Source organism: Miscanthus floridulus, chromosome 10 (assembly GCF_019320115.1).
Source record: "Miscanthus floridulus cultivar M001 chromosome 10, ASM1932011v1, whole genome shotgun sequence".
NCBI classification, from domain to species: domain Eukaryota; kingdom Viridiplantae; phylum Streptophyta; class Magnoliopsida; order Poales; family Poaceae; genus Miscanthus; species Miscanthus floridulus.
Window position 1 is genome coordinate 16,105,175 of NC_089589.1, and position 17,079 is coordinate 16,122,253.

Below are 17,079 nucleotides of genomic sequence, written 5' to 3' on the forward strand. Positions count from 1 at the left end.
CTCTGTCGGGAGAGCCAACGCAGCAGTCGGCGGCGGCGGACATGGCGCAGGGGTATTTGCGGTTCAAGGACGTCGTGCAACAGCCCAATGAGCGCTGGGGCGCGCAAATCTACGGGTGCTCGGCCCGTGAGCTCCCGCCGCTGGGACGCTTGATCCCCTTCTCCCTCGCCGGCTCCCCGTGGCACCGTCAGACACGGCCGCTGCCGCCGGGGCGAGGCGGTACCGGTGCCGCCGAACCAGCCGCAGCCTCAGCTTGAGCGGCGGCCGAAGGCCTTCCTTCTCTGGGAGGATGATGCTGCCCTGCGGGTACGCGTCATACGGTCGCCCGGCGCACCGCCGGGGCTGGAGAGCCCCTCGCAGTAGTGCGGCGGACGCGGGACCCACAGCGCGCGTTCCGCGAGTCGATGGTAGAGATGATCGCGAGCGGTGGCGGGCCCGACGCGCCTCGAAGGCCGGAGGACTTGGAGCGGCTGCTGGCGTGCTACCTGAACGCGGACGAGCACCACGACTCCTACCTGTCCCATGCGCGCAGCCTCCCCAGGAAAAAAAGAAAAGGGACAGGGGAAGAAGAAAGAGTCAAGGGCAAAAATGACATTTCATCACTCTTCTTTCTCCTCCAAAACCAAAAATAAATATTTTATTAGGTCCGATGTCCACTAGCAAATTTAACAATAAACAGAGTGTCCACCGGCAAACTGCTCTATTTTGCATAACCGCTAACAAAGATAGACCACTTTTAGTGTCATGTAGCCAATTTTGCCTAAATTGTTTTAGCTGTCAATTTTAGAAACACTGTACAACAGTTCATCGTATACGTATGTGCCAACTTCGGCATTATTAGTGTTAAACCTTTCAAGGAAAAGTAAAAAACACAACAATGACATTAACAAATATTCTTGATGTGATTTACTAAATGGCAAACCAAGTTCAGAGTTATTCTGGATATATCCATCATGTTGATATACTCTATTTGACTTAGAAAGTTAGGATCATCTTCATTAATGCATTTCTTCATGGCAAAACACTAAAACAGAGGCCAAGGTTGATGCTCCATATAGCTTTTGGGTTGCTCACTTTACATATAAATCTGTTGACTTGTCTCCACAAGAACAAATTAGTAGCTCTAAAAGATACGACTGATCTTTCTTACATCCATAGGCTCACCATTTTATGACAGCTTAATGATGCCCCGAAGATTTCATTGGGTCTCCAATAGTATGCAATTATTTTAAGTTAAACCATACTCAAATTATTCAGATTTGTTTTCCTTCTTTTTTTACATCTCCATCCGCAGCAGTGCAATTACTAAAGCAAAACAATTGTAACTGCTCGTGGTACTTGAAGATTCAAACTGCATAATAATCTTTGCCTGAACATGATAACTGATTAAAATTGCTTTTCATTAAGTAGCTTCAGCTTCCTTTGAAAAAAAAAAGTAGCTTCACAGCATGCTCTTCACTACACCACAACACCGCAATGCCGTCAGACATCTGACGCTAAAAATTTTGTTTCTCGATGGACGATCTGACGCTAAAGATATCTCACAGATGATCTGTCGCTAAATCCTGATTTAGTGATCCACTATCTGACGCTATAGATAATCATGTATACCGTCAATCCGTCTGTCCCTAAAAGAATATATAGCGTCAATCTATCTGATGCTAAAAAGAAGTGGCCCCCACCCAGCTCGCCCGCCGGGCTTACATTGAGCTCGCGCGCCTGCTTGCTTTCAGTTCGCACGCAAAATATTAATGTGGACCCACAAATACAGTGACAATTGACAAACCCTAATGCTTCTCACCCCCACTCCAATCCCAAATCCTGCCGCCGCTGCCTTACTCCCGCCTGCCGCGCCGTCCCAAATCGCGTCGGTCGCCCTCTCCCTCTCAGCGCGCGGCCGCACTCAAATCCAGCTCCCCTTTGCTTCGGCCCAAGCCTCCCGGCGACGGGCCTCGCTTTGCTCCGGCAGAAATTAGCCTTTATCTTGTATATAACTAAATTTGGATCACAATTCAACAAAAATAAGCCACATTGCAATTAAATATTGGCGCTGGTGATATTTCCTTTTTTTATCTGCATCATTGCCGGCAGCAATCGCTGATCGAGGGGTGCCACCGCTGCACTCACGAGAGACCTACATAGAGCAGGCAAAGGGCTAGCAAACAAGCACGGGAGAGGATTGGGGGAACTTCAGCGTGTTGTAGATATGCAGGGTGCAGGGGAGAAATTTAGAGGTGTGGTAATTTTGGGAGAAACAAAGGGGAGCTGTTGGAGGCGGAATTTATACCTCAGTTTCTAAAATTTTGTTTTGGGCTGTGGTTAGGCATCTCTTGGAGTTGCTCTTAGGTTGGGGATATTCAGCTCTTAGGTTGGAGTTGCTCTAGTATATATCTATCTAGAAAAAACTGGAGCTATGACGGGCCAGCATTTACACTACCCGTCGAATCCTCATACCTTATGCCCTATGCCTTGTCCAACTAGCATGAAGAAGATGAATTATAAGGGTAAATTGTGCTCTTGTTTTTTTGTTGTAATCTTACCATCAACAAGAGTCAAAGGTTAATGTATTGAATCCCATGTTTCCTTCTTACTGAAACCATTCGGAAAATTATTGTGGGTCTATGTACTTGTTCTTACTGTAAGCCCAAAACTATTTTGGGAAATTTCTGGGGCTTCTATATTTGTTTCTTACTGAACAACCATCCTGAGAATTTTGTGACCTAAATTAACTATGAGTTCTGAATGTATGTATGTATGTGTGATAAAAGTTTTGAGGCTGCAGCACACGTGCAGCTTTGTGCATCAAAATTTTTTGCTAGCTACTGAAGAAATTAATTTCCATGCTTTCTGAACATGCTTCGTTTCACTTATAGTTGAGTACATCCAGCATGTCTAAGTTCAAGAGATCATCCTACAATTACCAAGGCCTTGATATATTTAGTAATATTAAGAGATTGTTGTTTTCCAGTGTTACAAGCAGGCATAATTGATTTATTCTTTCCTATTCATTTCAGCTCCCTAGGTGAAAGTACTGTGGAGCTGGCTCACTAAACCCTACGAGTTGTAGATCTGCTGCATCGACGTCGTCCTCTTCGCATTGCTTGCAGCCAACAGATTCAAGTACTGCAGGTACACGCTCAGTCCCCACAAAGACTCAAGGAAAAATCATGGACCAATAGTGATGCTAGGCACACAAAGGCATACTTACAAGGGGTCAACAGTTTCCTAGCTTTTGCATTTAGAAATTCAGCAATAGGGGACAAGATACTATGCCCTTGCAGAAAGTGTGTTAACTCATTTTGGAGAGACTCAAGTGATATACGAGAGCACTTGATATGTGATGGGTTTCTAAAAGGGTACACAACTTGGAACTTACATGGGGAAGCTAGTTCCTCTTTTGTGAATACCGACAATGGTGATGGTGCTAATCTTGTGGAAGAGTCTAGTGAAGAGGATGACATATCTGCATTGCTTAGAGACCTAGCTTGTGGTTTAGATGATAGAGGGGATTTCGAAGACAACAGTTCTGTTGAGGTTCCTAAAGAACTAGTTGACCTCCAAAAGTTGGTAGAAGCCAATAGTCAAGAATTATTTCCTAATTGCAAGAAGTACAGTAAATTGCGTTTCTTGATTAGGCTACTTCACATCAAGCTCCTTGGAGGATGGACTGACAAAAGTTTTGACCTTATACTAGATCTATTTAATGATGTCTTACCTGAGGGTTCAACACTACCCAAAAACTACTATGAAACTAAGAAATTGATTAAGTCCATAGGACTTGGGTACATAGTATTCATGCTTGTGACAATAATTGCATTCTATATTGGAAGGAATATGAAAAATCTGAATCATGTCCAAAGTGTGAGGTTTCACGTTGGAAATCAGCTAGGAAGAGTCTAGATGGGAAACATGTGTACAAGGTTCCTAAGAAGGTTCTTCGGTACTTTCCGATAAAGAAAAGGCTCCAAAGATTGTTTCTATGTTCTAAAACAGCAAGTCTAACAAGATGGCATGATGAGGAGAGAACAAGAGATGATGTTCTTAGGCATCCTGCAGATTCTCCTCTATGGAAAGACTTTGATCTTAAACATCCTGAGTTTGCTAAGGATAGCAGAAATATACGTCTTGCATTTGCCACCGATGGTTTTAATCCTTATAGAACCCAAAGTATTAGCTATAGCATTTGGCCTGGTATATGTATTCCCTACAATTTTCCACCATCAATGTGCATGAAGCAATCAAATTTCATACTCTCTTTGCTAATTCCTGGAAAACATGCTCCTGGTAGTGATATGGATGTTTTTCTCCAGCCACTTGTGGATGATTTGTTAGATATGTTTGTTAAGGGGGTTAGAACTTATGATGCATTGAAGGGTGAGTACTTCCAATTATGGGCAGCAGTGTTGTGGACTATTATAGATTTCCCGGGTCTAGGCTATGCTTCTAGTTGTGTCACTGCTGGTGAAGCGGCATGTCCTGATTGCCACTCATATACTTGTTCACATAGACTTGGTAATGGCAGCAAGACTTGCTATATGGGTCATCGTAGGTTTTTGGATGAAAATCACCCATTTAGGTTTGATGTAGATAAGTTTGGTTCAACTGAATTTAGGCAGGCACCTACTCCACTCTCTGGGGAGGAAGTGTTGGAGTGTACTAAAGATATTGTTACAGTTTTTGGCAAGGATCCATATGGAAAGAAGCCACCAAGGAAGAAACGCAAGGAAGGGGAGCCATTAGTCATTTTTAAAAGGAGGTCTATTTGGTTTAAACTTCCCTATTGGAAAGAACTGATGCTGTGACATAATTTTGATGTCATGCACATAGGGAAAAATGTGTATGAGAACTTTGTTAATACATTCTTGGGTACCGATGGAAAATCTAAGGATAATCTGAATTCTTGCTTAGACCTTCAAACTTTAGGTATTAGAAGTGATCTCCACCCTGTTGATGTTGAAGACCAATTTTATTTACCACCTGCACCATATACAATGAGTCCTGATGAGAAAAAAAATATTTTGTGAAGTACTGAAAGGGGTAAAGTTTCCTGCTGGTTATGCATCTGATATACGTCACAATGTTCATGTCAATGAGAGAAAGGTGTTTGGCCTTAAGAGTCATGAATGCCACATCGTTCTACAACACTTACTACCGCTTGCTGTGAGGAAAGTATTGCCAAAAGTAGTTAGTGCTGCAGTGATTCGTGTTAGTCATTTCTTCAAGAAAATTTGTGCTTCTATTTTCCGCAAAAGTGATATGGATAGTTTAGAGGCTGAAATAGCTGAAACATTAAGCCTTCTAGAGACTATATTCCTGCCCTCCTTTTTTGACATTATGGTACATCTGATGGTCCATCTTCCTGCACAAGCAAGACTGGCTGGTCCAGTACATTTCCGTAGCATGTGGCCTGTTGAGAGGTAATTTCTGTGAGCGTATTGCAGCATACGTATAAAAAATACATACTATTTTACAACATAATGAGCCTATTATATTTGTATAGGTTTTTGATGAGATTGAAAGGTGATGTTCGTACAAAAAGCCATCCGGAGGGATCAATTATGGAGGGTTCTATGTTTTATGAGAGCCTTACACTATGTGGACACTATTTACACAGCCAAGCACTTAGAAATGTTGAAGAACTGCAAGCTGAAAATTCCATAACCCCTTTCTTTGCTAGCATTGGTCGGGGTTTAGCTATGAAGTGCACAATGAGTTTAGACCACAAGACTTGGCTGCAAGCACATAGATATGTTTTGTTCAACCATGCAAATATAGGGCCTTACTTGGAGTAAGTAATCTGTTTCACTTCACACCATATGTTTAGATTCTCTTGCAATGGTAAGATGATAAAATTGACCTTTGCAGAAAGTTTGCTCACTATCTATCTTCAATTGGTGTTCGAATCAGGCAGAGTAAAGCTAGAATTAAAGGTGCCCCTCAATTAGTCTTCAAAGGATTACTACCTATTTAGAGCACAATGGTAGAGTGAGATTTTGTTCCAACAAAAGCATGGGTAGGCAGCATTAGTTGGTGCCATGTGAATGCTTAGATGCAATATTTTGCCGATAATCAAGTGCTTATTGACTTCTATAGGTGATTGGAACGGTGTTCCAATATTGAGTATTCCTTTTCATCAAGTTGCAATCCTGTAAATTTGGAATCAATCCTAAGCCTTGTTGTGGGAACTAAAGAACTAGTCTATATGAATTATGAAATAGCGTCGAGGTGTGTTGCTTTCTTATGAAGATGTTCCTTTTTGCCCAATCAGAATATTATCAATGCTTATAAGCAAGTAGTGAGAGGATTTCTGGAAGATGGTATTTAGAATGATTTCGCTTAGGGATCCTTGGCTTCACTTTCTGGCTATACAGGGCGTCACACTGTATGTGTTGTGAATTTCTTGTTTTGCCTCATGAACACTAGGAAACAAATGATTGGTGATAAGTGACAATCAGGAATCACTTATAGAAATGTTTAGTGCTCCTGGGGTTCCTTAGGAATATTTGTATTGTCCTGGGTGATAGGTGTATGGAGTATGTATGGTAGCATATGTTTTTTTGTTTCTCTCTGTTTTAATAGTACTAGTGAAGCACCTAGTGGGACATTTTGAGGAATCCATCTTCAGTTCCAACCACAAACAACCTTAACAAAGGAAGCACAACAATAGTTGAAAGGACAGATAGGTTTTTGTGTTTCACCCCTCTGTCAGCCGAATACAAGTTCTGAAGTGCAAGCTGCTGATGTCCAATCTGCTTAAAAATAAATGGAAATCACTTTCATGAGAGCCAATTAGATTTCCATCTCATATAGTTTATAAAAATTGCTAAATGGGAGTTACACTACTGCTGGAACATGGAAGCAGTAAATTCTTTCAAGATTGAACAATGTTGCCTGTTACAAAAAGGAAAGTCTTACTTCACTTGCTGGTCTCGATAGGGAAGTTAGTGCAATTTTGTTCCTTGAAATTGATACCACGTCCTGACCCCACACAGAGAAGATGGAAATGCCGTCTGAATGACTTCTGGAAATGTTTGACTGTGTTCCCAGAATCCTATCACATTTTCCCACAAAAAAATGAACATGCAAGCTGATGTTTGTTCCGGGCTTGGTTACTCTCTGGTGCACCTCGTCGACTACCCAATCACCACCTTTGTCTCCCTTTGGAGTAAGGTAGATGGGCCCTTCTATGCCAAACCTGATTAGAGAAATACTATGAAACCATTTGCCTTGATTTTTACTATCCAAGCTTCAGTGTCAGTTAGCCTGCACGGTAAAGAGTTAGGCAGTCAGAAAACAATGTACACAATCCTTAAGGCTTGAACAGACTTGATGTCGTTACTTTTTGCCACCATCCTTGAAATATATGTGGGTGTGAAGTTCCACTGATGCTCTGCTTGCCATCTGGGCATTTTGATGTCTGTAATTCAGGTCTGGCACAATAACAGTATCAGTAAAAAATAGTGACACTTATAAAATAAATGCTCAAGTACTGGATTTCATTTCTCATTTCTTACTGCCATAGACCATGCTCAATGCAACCTAATTACATGTTTGTTATATTTTTCAGGAAGTGTTGGGCAGTCTTTGGCTTGAGTTTCTGGAAAATGGTTCTGCAGATAACCTGGTGGAGGCTCAGTGTTGGCAAGCCATTGCTTTTGGTTTTTGAGTTCCTAGAAATGATTGTATAAAGGCAGAAACAAATGTAGCTTTAGTGTTGCTTTTGGCTCTAGTGTTGCTTTTGGCTCTAGTGTTGCTTTTGGCAGGCCGTAATTGATGGGGAAGTTTCTATAAGGATATGAAGGCAGAAACAAATGTAGCTTTGAACCTGAGAGCTGCAGGTGCAGATGGATCACTATTTGGAGCATCAGGTGTCTGACATCGAACTCTCCTGTTATTTGATGCTTCTGTTTAGTACAGTCACTTGTTTTTTTCACAACTAAAGCCCTTCTGAGTGTAGAATTCAAAATAAAAATATAACTTTGGGATATTCTTCAGTCTACATGTCTAATGGAGATTTTAAGGGCTGCACTGTTTTTTTTTCTCGAACAACGCAAGGGCTGCACTGTTATGTTTGTAACATACTTTTCCATCTTTGTTTTCATGCTTGGCAGGCTCTAATCAGGCGGGGAACAATTTGACCTTGAAAGGGTGGCCTCTTACAGTTAGTTCTTCACCTTTTCTAGGCTTCCAGTCACTTGCATTCTAAGTTATAATTGGAAGCAAGTTTGTCTGTTACACATTCTTGTGCTCTTATGACACGTGTCCTTTTGATCATAACTGTTCAGGGTTTAGAACATCTTCGATCTGGATGATGTACTGTGCAAGATTGTATGTTATATATGTATTGATCTCCATGTGATGTATGTGTTTTATATCTTTTTGTGATGGACCTTAAGCTTGAATCTGGGTATGATATGTGCTACATATTTTCTCATTGTATTTATTTTTTTTATATATTTATATTGTCCTGTAGGACAATCTGTCGCTATAAATTCAAGGACTGTTGGATGATCTGTCGGTATATGTCTTGTAACAGAGCATCTGTCGCCAAAAGGTAGCAATGGACTGTCTGTCGCTAAAAAAATTCAGGCCAACGGACTGTCTGACGCTAAAAGTACTGTCTGACGCTAAAGATTTTTAGCGACAGGACTTACAGCGTCTGCAGAAGTCTGACGCTATAACTTTTTAGCGTCAGATTGTCTGTCGCTGTAGCCGCTTTTAGCGTCAGACCGTCCATCGCTAATCTTGGTGTTGTGGTGTAGTGCTTTTCTATGTCAATTTTGGGTGCTTAGCTTTGTACAAAATAACAATGACTCTAACAACTAGTAGTACACATCTGATGAACTGAAGCATATTAATAGCAGCAGAAATTTCCCAACAAAACATTTCCACAGCACTTTAGGAGTTCGAATTTATCTCCATTCATGTACCTTGCATCATTAGAAAAGGCCAGACACTCTATCTTGAAGACACCGCACAACATGATGTGACCAAGGCATGTACTTTGCAAAAGCACAATGAGCTTGAACTATCGTACTGCACACATCCACAGTCAAATGAATCAATACAAATACGCCTGGTGTACCTGAAATCAGAGTTCAAATTAACCTCGCACGTGCTTCTGCTGTGAGTTTCATGTTTGTCAGGTTGTGCTTGGACCCTTTTGTGTGTTAGAAAAAGGAAGGCACAAAGGGAGAATTACCTTTTTGAAATGTGCTTTTGCTTGCTGCAATCAGTTGACGGTGTTGGTATCTCGAGTACTAACAGCAATGGCGTTGAGAAATATATAATACATCAGAGTCTAATGAACTCACCACCCGAAGAAATAATGGTAATAATGGGGTTTCTGCTTCCCCAATCCTCAGATGAGGGATGTGGGAGATGAGGTGCCAGCTTCCCCATCCTTCTCTCGCAGCGCTTCTCCATACCAGGGCAGCCAGACAGTGGCGGATCTAGAAAATACATTTAGGGGGGGGCTAGGAACTCATCTTCAACTCGAAACTCATCTTCAATTTCCGTCGGGAGCACTCCAGTACCTTCTTCTCAGCACCTTTCTTCCCTGTTATTAATGGCTGAAAAATTCATAGGGGGCTAAGGGGGGCTCTAATGGAGCTGCCAGGGTAGGGGGGGCTTGAGCCCCGGCAGTCCCCCCTGGCAGATCCGCCCCTGCAGCCAGAGATCTCCAGTGTCTGCAGAGCAGTAAGGCCTCTAATCCACTCTGACAAGGATCTAATACCCTTGCAGTCCGCGATAATAAGCTCTTCGAGGGAGGTGAGGCAGCACATCGATTCAGGAGCAGAAATCCGGTCCGGCAAGCACCATATGTAGAATTTACTTAGAGAGCGGAGTTCCCCCAGCGATTCGGGCAGTTGGCCAAGTGCTTGGCACATTCCTATTTCGAGCTCCTGGAGGGAGGTGAGGCGCACCAATGATTGGGGAAGGCACGTTAGGCTCGGCAACTCCTTAATCTTGGATACGTGTAGACATCGAAGTTCCCCAACACATTCGGGAAGTTGGCCAAGTGCATCGCAGACTCCTATTTTGAGCTCCTGGAGGGAGGTGAGGTACCCCAATGATTGTGGAAGGCTGCTCAGCCTACATAATGCCTGGATGTGCAGCATTGGCAGCTGGTGAAACTCACAATGGCTTATTACGAGATTCGTGAGTGAGGTGAGCTGGCTGAATGATTGAGGGAGGCTACTAACGCTGTCGTAAGGGCGACGCATACCCAAAAACGGTGATGCACAGTGTTTTAGTCGGCTCCAATAGAAGACGCAGACGGAGCATGCATTTTGGGTACGACGCTATCCGGGACGCTTATTTGCGTCCTCTTTCTCGAAGATGCAAAGTCTTCCGCGGCAGCGAGGTGAGCGCCAGCAGGCACCGACGACGCGCGCTCCTCTCCGGGCTTGGGGCTGGGGCTCGGTCCGCCGACGCGGTGGCCGTCCACCGGGCCAAGTACCGCGACGCGGCGGCGGAGGCGTGGCCGCTGCTGCGACGCGCGGGGGGCGGCGCTCACCGGATCTGCACGCAGGGAGGGAGCTCGCCGGCGAGGTGGGCCCAACGACGACGGCGAGGCGGGGAGGGAGGCGGGCAGAGCTCGCCGGGGAGGGAAGTGGGCGGAGCTTGGCGGGGAGGGAGGCGGACGGCGCTCGCCGGATCTGCGCGCAGGGCGGGAGGGAGGCCGTGCAGGGGAGGGAGCTCGCCGGCGATGCAGGCCCGACGACGACGGCGAGGCGGGGACGGAGGCGGGCTGTTGGAGAAGGAATGTTTTGGGTAGCTGGCCTTTTTACTGTGCTGAACTCAAATCCGGGTATAGGTCGCTGATTTGGGGATCGGTTGACCATGAATCCGTGGAGTCTGCATAGACGGAGAGCAGAGGTCCCCCACCCACCCACTCTTGAAAATATGCAGTGCTTTGAGGGCCCTGAGCGGCTGCATTGATGGAGCAAAGGTTCAAACTACTGCACCCCGAAACGTACATCTTTTCCTGATAACAGAGCTCCCCAAGCCACTCGGGAAGCATACAGCCATACACAGAGGTCGGCATCTTATAATCCGCAGGGTTCGGAGGGATGCGAGGCTCCGCATGCTCTCCGGCAGCTCGGTTAGGCCATTACAACTATCAATTCTCAAGGACTCCAGTGCTATCAAGTGTTGCAGCAGCTCCCATCGACATCCAGATCCATACGATGCTGCTCCTGCTGGTGGTGCCATGCCTTCCAGTACAAGCTCCTTTAGGCGGCTAAAACTAAAAGAAGGCAATCCTGCACTACTTGAAGGCAATGAGGACCTTTGGTCTACGCCTGGCAGTCCCAACAGCTGCACGTTGCTCTGAACCAAATGCAAGTCCTTCAGCGATGAAGGAAAGTATGGCATCACCATCAGTTTGGGACACTCCGATATAGTTAGAAATGATAGACGATTACCAATCTCAATCTGCAGTTGCCCCCCTTCTACATCAGCCAAGCTTTCTTCTGTTACCATCCAAACCACGCCCAAACTTGGCATTCCATTCATATATAACTCCAACAATGAAGGAAATGGACCTCCGCCTATGCTTCTAAGAGCAGTCATCAGCACAAGCTTCTCCAGACAAGGCAACTCTGTTAGCCCCTCCAGACGCTCCAATTTTGGGAAATCTGATAGTTCCATCTCGCTCAACAGTCGGAAGCGAGGAAGCCCTGCTACTTCTGCACCTCTGTGCTTCAACATCCACTGCATGGATTCCTGACCTGAATACCCGACAATTTTGAGGTTTTCAATTCCAGGCGGTGGTTCCAACCCTTCCAGTTGATTTTTAGACTTCGCCCCCACATCACTTGCACAAGTTAGTGTCAGGCTCTGCAAGTTTGTCTTCTGCTTCAACCATTCCTTGTGTGCAACATCTGGGTCTATACAATGTCCAATACCATGGATAGTTAGTTCCCCTCTAATCTTATTAATGTTTTCAAGCTCAGAGGTTTGTGCATCATTTTCATTATCCTCTCCGATAACAAATAGTCCCAGCGTTTCAAGTCGAGTAAGCTGTGCAATCCATTTTGGAATGGCTCGTAACATTTCACATTCTCTCAGGTCCAAAACAACAAGCTTCTTCAAGTTCCCTATGCCTTCAGGCAACTCTACCAACTCAGAACAGCTATAAAGGTCCAAGCACTCCAGGTTCTCCAGTGTCGTGATACTTGATGGTAGGCTTTCAATTATGGTATAACCTAGCCTCAATACCCTTAGCCTTTTATGCTTGCTGACAGAGTTTGGTAAAGTTGCAACCTTAAAACAACAAAAAAGGTTTATTGTAGAAATCATGACACAATTGCCAATAGATTCTGGCAAACTTGTTAGACTCCTACACCATGACAAGTTGACCACTCTCAACTTCTTCAGATTTCCAATGGATTCAGGTAACTTGACAATATCACTTGACGTTACATGAAGAGCTTGCAGACTCCCAGTTTCTGAAATAAGCTCAGGAAGTGTTTCATATTTCAGTCTTGAAATGTTAAGGTACCTTCAATTTTTGGTGTGTAGTATGGCTGTGAGTGCTGATGTATGCACATATTCCACAGTGATACTGCGCAAGTGTTTTGCATTCTTCGATGCCTTGCCAGATATGAAATCATCACCTTCAACAATGTACATAGCACGTGTCTTTTGAAATGTATTTTTGGGCAGAATATGTCTTGTATTTTCCATTATAGAAAAATACCTGCAGATCTTTGTGAAATTGGTTGTCTTCTTGGGCATGACAAGTGAAATCTCATCACCCAAAATGGATCGGGCAAGATCATGCACCAAATCATGCATCTTGCACTTTACTATTCCACCCCCTGCTTCCTCCACATCTTGTTTGAAGTACATTTGCACAAGATGACTAAAGTAGTCATCGCCAACATATTCCAAGTAGTTAACACCATCTTTGGCGACCATGTCATGAGCAATCCATTGGTCTTTATCAATCAAGTGACCTTTAGGAAACATTGAACATAGCGTGAAACACTGCTTTAGATGAGATGGCAAGTTAAAATAGCTCAACCAAAAGCAAGCAGATACCTGACATTCTTTATCATCGACATCTAATAAATTGTTGTCTTTTATGGCATGCCATTGTTCTACACGTTTCTTGTCACGGAGGATGCCTGCAAGAACTTTAATTGCTAGTGGCACCCCACCGCACTTGTTCACAATATCTTTCCCAACTTCTTGAAATTCAGAGCCCAAATCTTTCACAGCATTTCCGAAGCTTTGCTGAAACACTTGCCAGCTGTAATCCTTAGATAACAGTGGCAAGTCGATTAAAGTTGTACATTCCACTGCTTCAGCAACATTTCTACTACGAGTAGTGAGTAGAATCCTGCTTCCTGGTGAGCCATTCTTTAGATGTACCATGAACTCTGCCCATTTAATACGGTCTTGAGTCCAAACATCATCCAATACAAGCAGGAACCTTTTGTTGGTCAACTCGTCTGAGATTTTATTGGCCATATACCTCAAGGAAAGGCCATTGGACCTCTCGTTTGAAATAGCATCAAATAGCTTCTTGAGAATTTTTTCAAGTTGAAATTTCTCCTCTGACACATGAACCCATAGTTTAACTGGGAAATGATTATGGTTTTTATTTTTTTACTTCGCTGAAAACCAGCTGGGCCAGGGTAGTTTTCCCAGAGCCACCAAGTCCAACTATTGAAACTATCTTGATTCTCTGTTGGTCAACATCCTGTAGCAGCTCAGATACAATATCATTCATCTCTTGGTCTCTTCCGATTACTGCTGCCTCATCCACGAAGGGCAGTGTTTGCAGATTCATAGCTGTGTCTTCTATATGGCTAACAGGATCATTGCCAACCACTGAATTCAAAATACTTCTTTGCTTCACAAAGACATCAAACATCTTCTTAATTTTCTTGATCTTTTTGGCAGCCTGGCATTGAAATATAAATGATTTTGGTTTTGTGTGCAGGCATCTGGACACAAAACCACCATCACCATCAGCTTCATATTTTTCAGCCTTCAGTTGGAACTCATCCACAACATCATCAACCTCATAAACAGCTTCTTTCAACTTTTTGAGAAATGGAGCATCCCCTATAGCTCTGTCTCCTGCTGCTTCCAATCGGCTGTTGATCTCCTGAGCTAGATCTTGTAGTTCCCGGAGGTCCTCTTTCACACCCACTATAGAGCTGTACTCTTTGAAGACCAGTGGAGCTAACTTGTTGCCCACAAGCTTCAACATTGCAGATACTGCTTGTAACGCCCCAGCCCGGGAAAACGGCTATGATCCGCTCTACACGTTCCTCGCTTCGCGCAAAAGGTTTGAACCGAAGTTCGTTAGCTTTCCCGGAGCTGGGTTTTTAAGTTGGCTCGACCCACCCTCTGGTTTCGAGGGGGTACTAAGACCGGCTGCTACAGTAGTTTCTGCGGCTACAGTACCGACAACCATTCACGTCTACAGTATCCACCGGCCCAGCCCATCATCAAACCGGCCCAAGGCCCATTAGTGGGGTCTCACACTGCTGCAGAGACTGCAGCAGCTTCCATACCAACCATGTTTCAGTAAGCGCCTTCTTTCGCCCAGATTTCCTATAGATCTTATTAAAAAGAAATAAGCAGGCATTGTGTGAAGCAAAAGAGTCATATAATGCTAGCACTTTCTTGTGCAATTATCCTTTTCCCATATCTGACCTGCGCAAACAAGTGTAGCCAGCACTTTAACCTCTTGATAGATGAATGCTTCTGAAGTGGGGCTTCTTAATTTGCAGGCAGTCCTTTAAAGCCTTGTTGTCCCTGCCATCACAAGGAGCCCAGCGAGTGCTCCAAAACGAGAGAGCCTGAGATCAGATGGGGTTTTCTTCTAGGCAATGAATGAAGAAACATAAACTAGCCCCGCCTTGCATCAATCAAGTAGGGAAAGGAGAGGTGAACGAGTTAAGTTAACACGGGTAAAGATGAACATAAATACCAACCAGAGCGCCAAGTACAGAAGAATCAACGGCGTCTTTGTAGGCTGTCTTCAGTACTACCTGCGAAGAGTCTGAAATTAGGTGTAAGCAGAAAGAGTGGAAGGCGCTGGAGTGCAAACTGGATGTCATAAAACAAACTGGATGTCATAAATCAATCTTAATTGGTTACAAGTAGAATATGATAGTGTAAAAATACCTGGATCTCAGACGAGATATGCTGCTGCTTTTGCCTCTGACATCTCCAAATGCCGTGCTCCTTCTCCCCTCAGCGAGGTGTGCGTGCAAGCAAATCCGAACCGGATCTGCGCAAGGAAGGCGCAACTGAGCTTAACTGAGCCTCTCTGCCTTCTGCTGCTAGTCTTGTGACGCTTATTCAGCAACTGTAGGTGGGTCGGTCAGATGTCCAGTCTCGAACAGTATCGATGCTGGAGTCACGTGCGCCGGACGCAAAAGAGTGGCTATTGCCTGTTGGCCCAGTGGTAGTAGCTGTTGCCAATGGTGGAGTGGTGAGTGTTGTGGTGTCCTCGGCACCAATGGTGCGCCGTGTTGGCACTGCCAATAATTCTGCAGCATGCGAGTAAACGCCCTGTTCGTTTGGGTTTGACTTATAAGCCATGGCTAAAAGTACTGTTGACTGCTTTAGTGTGAGAGAAAAATACTGTTCGTTGGCTGATAAGCCATGGCTTATAAGCCAGATACGAGCAAGCGAACAGGCTGAAAGTTCACCGGTGGTCCGAAGACTTTTCGGCTACGTTGTCCCGGTCCTTAAAATCGACAGTTTATATCCACAAATTTGTTTGTTGTGTCATCCCGGTCCTTAAACATACAAATCACCCGTTTAGATTTTCAACATTGTTTGTCTATGTCATCCAAGTCTCTAAACTCGCTAATCACCTATTTTTTAAACACTCAATCTCTATTCGCGTCTCACTGGCTCGAGGACCTGAATATAGATTGACGATCTAAGGAGGTGATTTACGAGTTTAGGGATCGGGATGACACAATTGAACAATTTTAATGATGAGTGATTTGTGAGTTTAGGGGCCGGGATGACATGGACGAACAAGTTTGAGGACCTAAACGCACGATTTGCGAGTTTAGAGACTAGCACTACTACAAAAAGCATTTGTAGCAACGCCTCTTTTTTTAGGGGTGCCTTAATTTAAAACTACCCCTACAAATGTTGCTTCCCCGGGAAAATAATTCGGCTATTTGATATTTTTTTCTCGAATTTTGAAAATTGCTGGATGGGGATTAGAACCGGCGATGATACCCCTTTCACCGTCGGTCCTAACCACGGGCCGGCGGTGAAGGGTGTATCACCGCCGGCCCAAAACCGACAGTGGTGGGGTACCCATCACCGCCGACCCTTCACCACCGACTAGCAAAACCGGCTGTGAAGGGGGGTTAAGGACCGGCGGTGATGGGGTATGTGTAGTAGTAAGCACTTACCTCGATTAATCGACTCGAGAGGTTATACCACTACATAAACCACGTCTATCGTTGGTTCCTAACGATTTGTCCAATCAGAATCCAAACCAACTCAATTTTCAAAAAAAAAAAAAACCAACTGGACATTCTTTTTTTTCCTTTTAACCTCTATGAACTGAAACTTCAAATGATTATTTAGAAATACATATGATTTCAAATGAAAATCACTACAAAGCTGTCGAACACTACAATCTTCGTATAACTGTTTTATTCATTAGAGTTGTATAAATATTTTATGGAAGTATATTATTACTTATATTTTCCGTGGCCTAAATAATGAATGAACCAGAGAATTTTTGCATGATGCAAATGCTAACCATTAGAGCAAATAAATTATCATATTAATAGTTTTATACCGTTCTCTTATTTTGCATCGAGCTTTGGACTAATATAGGGCCATGAACGCAACATATATATGTGTCAATAGTTTTCTACTGTATATTTTGGAATACGTTAATCCCATTAAAATGATTATATTTTCAATATCAGTATAAGGAAAATGGACCATGGACCCATTTAGTTTGGATTTTGGCGTTTGATGATCAACAAGACTAAATTGGACTAATGAGTTTGCAAATGTTTGTTTTGTAGTCCAATAGGCTGCAACGTGGATTGAACAAAGGCGATTTAG

At 43.8% G+C, this 17,079-nt stretch overlaps 2 protein-coding genes, 2 long non-coding RNA genes and 1 pseudogene across 11 annotated transcripts; 2 read left to right on the forward strand and 3 right to left on the reverse strand.

Moving 5' to 3' along the window:
• The first annotated feature begins 41 nt into the window (after positions 1–41).
• On the forward strand, positions 42–5,792 carry LOC136488073 (uncharacterized; annotated as a pseudogene).
• An 823-nt stretch (positions 5,793–6,615) lies between these two features.
• Positions 6,616–7,432, reverse strand: LOC136487745 (uncharacterized). Its single transcript, XR_010767341.1, has 3 exons — positions 7,340–7,432; positions 6,916–7,263; positions 6,616–6,749 (listed from the first exon to the last, which is right to left on the reverse strand). It is a non-coding gene; the product is annotated as an uncharacterized lncRNA (long non-coding RNA).
• Positions 7,433–7,712: 280 nt separating this feature from the next.
• On the forward strand, positions 7,713–8,308 carry LOC136486654 (uncharacterized). Its single transcript, XR_010766907.1, has 3 exons — positions 7,713–7,868; positions 8,112–8,161; positions 8,286–8,308. It is a non-coding gene; the product is annotated as an uncharacterized lncRNA (long non-coding RNA).
• A 2,318-nt stretch (positions 8,309–10,626) lies between these two features.
• LOC136487744 (putative disease resistance protein RGA3) lies at positions 10,627–15,287 on the reverse strand. Of its 8 annotated transcripts, none has more exons than XM_066484841.1 (4): positions 15,154–15,287; positions 14,961–15,028; positions 14,680–14,808; positions 10,627–14,577 (listed from the first exon to the last, which is right to left on the reverse strand). In XM_066484841.1, exon 4 carries the CDS (start codon positions 12,304–12,306, stop codon positions 10,957–10,959), a length of 1,350 nt encoding a protein of 449 aa, XP_066340938.1. In that variant the 5' UTR covers positions 12,307–14,577; positions 14,680–14,808; positions 14,961–15,028; positions 15,154–15,287; the 3' UTR covers positions 10,627–10,956. The 8 variants fall into 8 exon arrangements, with proteins under 8 accessions (XP_066340938.1, XP_066340943.1, XP_066340944.1 ...); XM_066484846.1 differs by having other exon boundaries at positions 10,627–12,965; positions 13,051–14,808; XM_066484847.1 differs by having other exon boundaries at positions 10,627–12,623; positions 12,707–14,808.
• LOC136488075 (disease resistance protein RGA2-like) lies at positions 13,613–14,230 on the reverse strand. Its single transcript, XM_066485116.1, has one exon. It carries the CDS (start codon positions 14,228–14,230, stop codon positions 13,613–13,615), a length of 618 nt encoding a protein of 205 aa, XP_066341213.1.
• Positions 15,288–17,079: the final 1,792 nt, after the last annotated feature.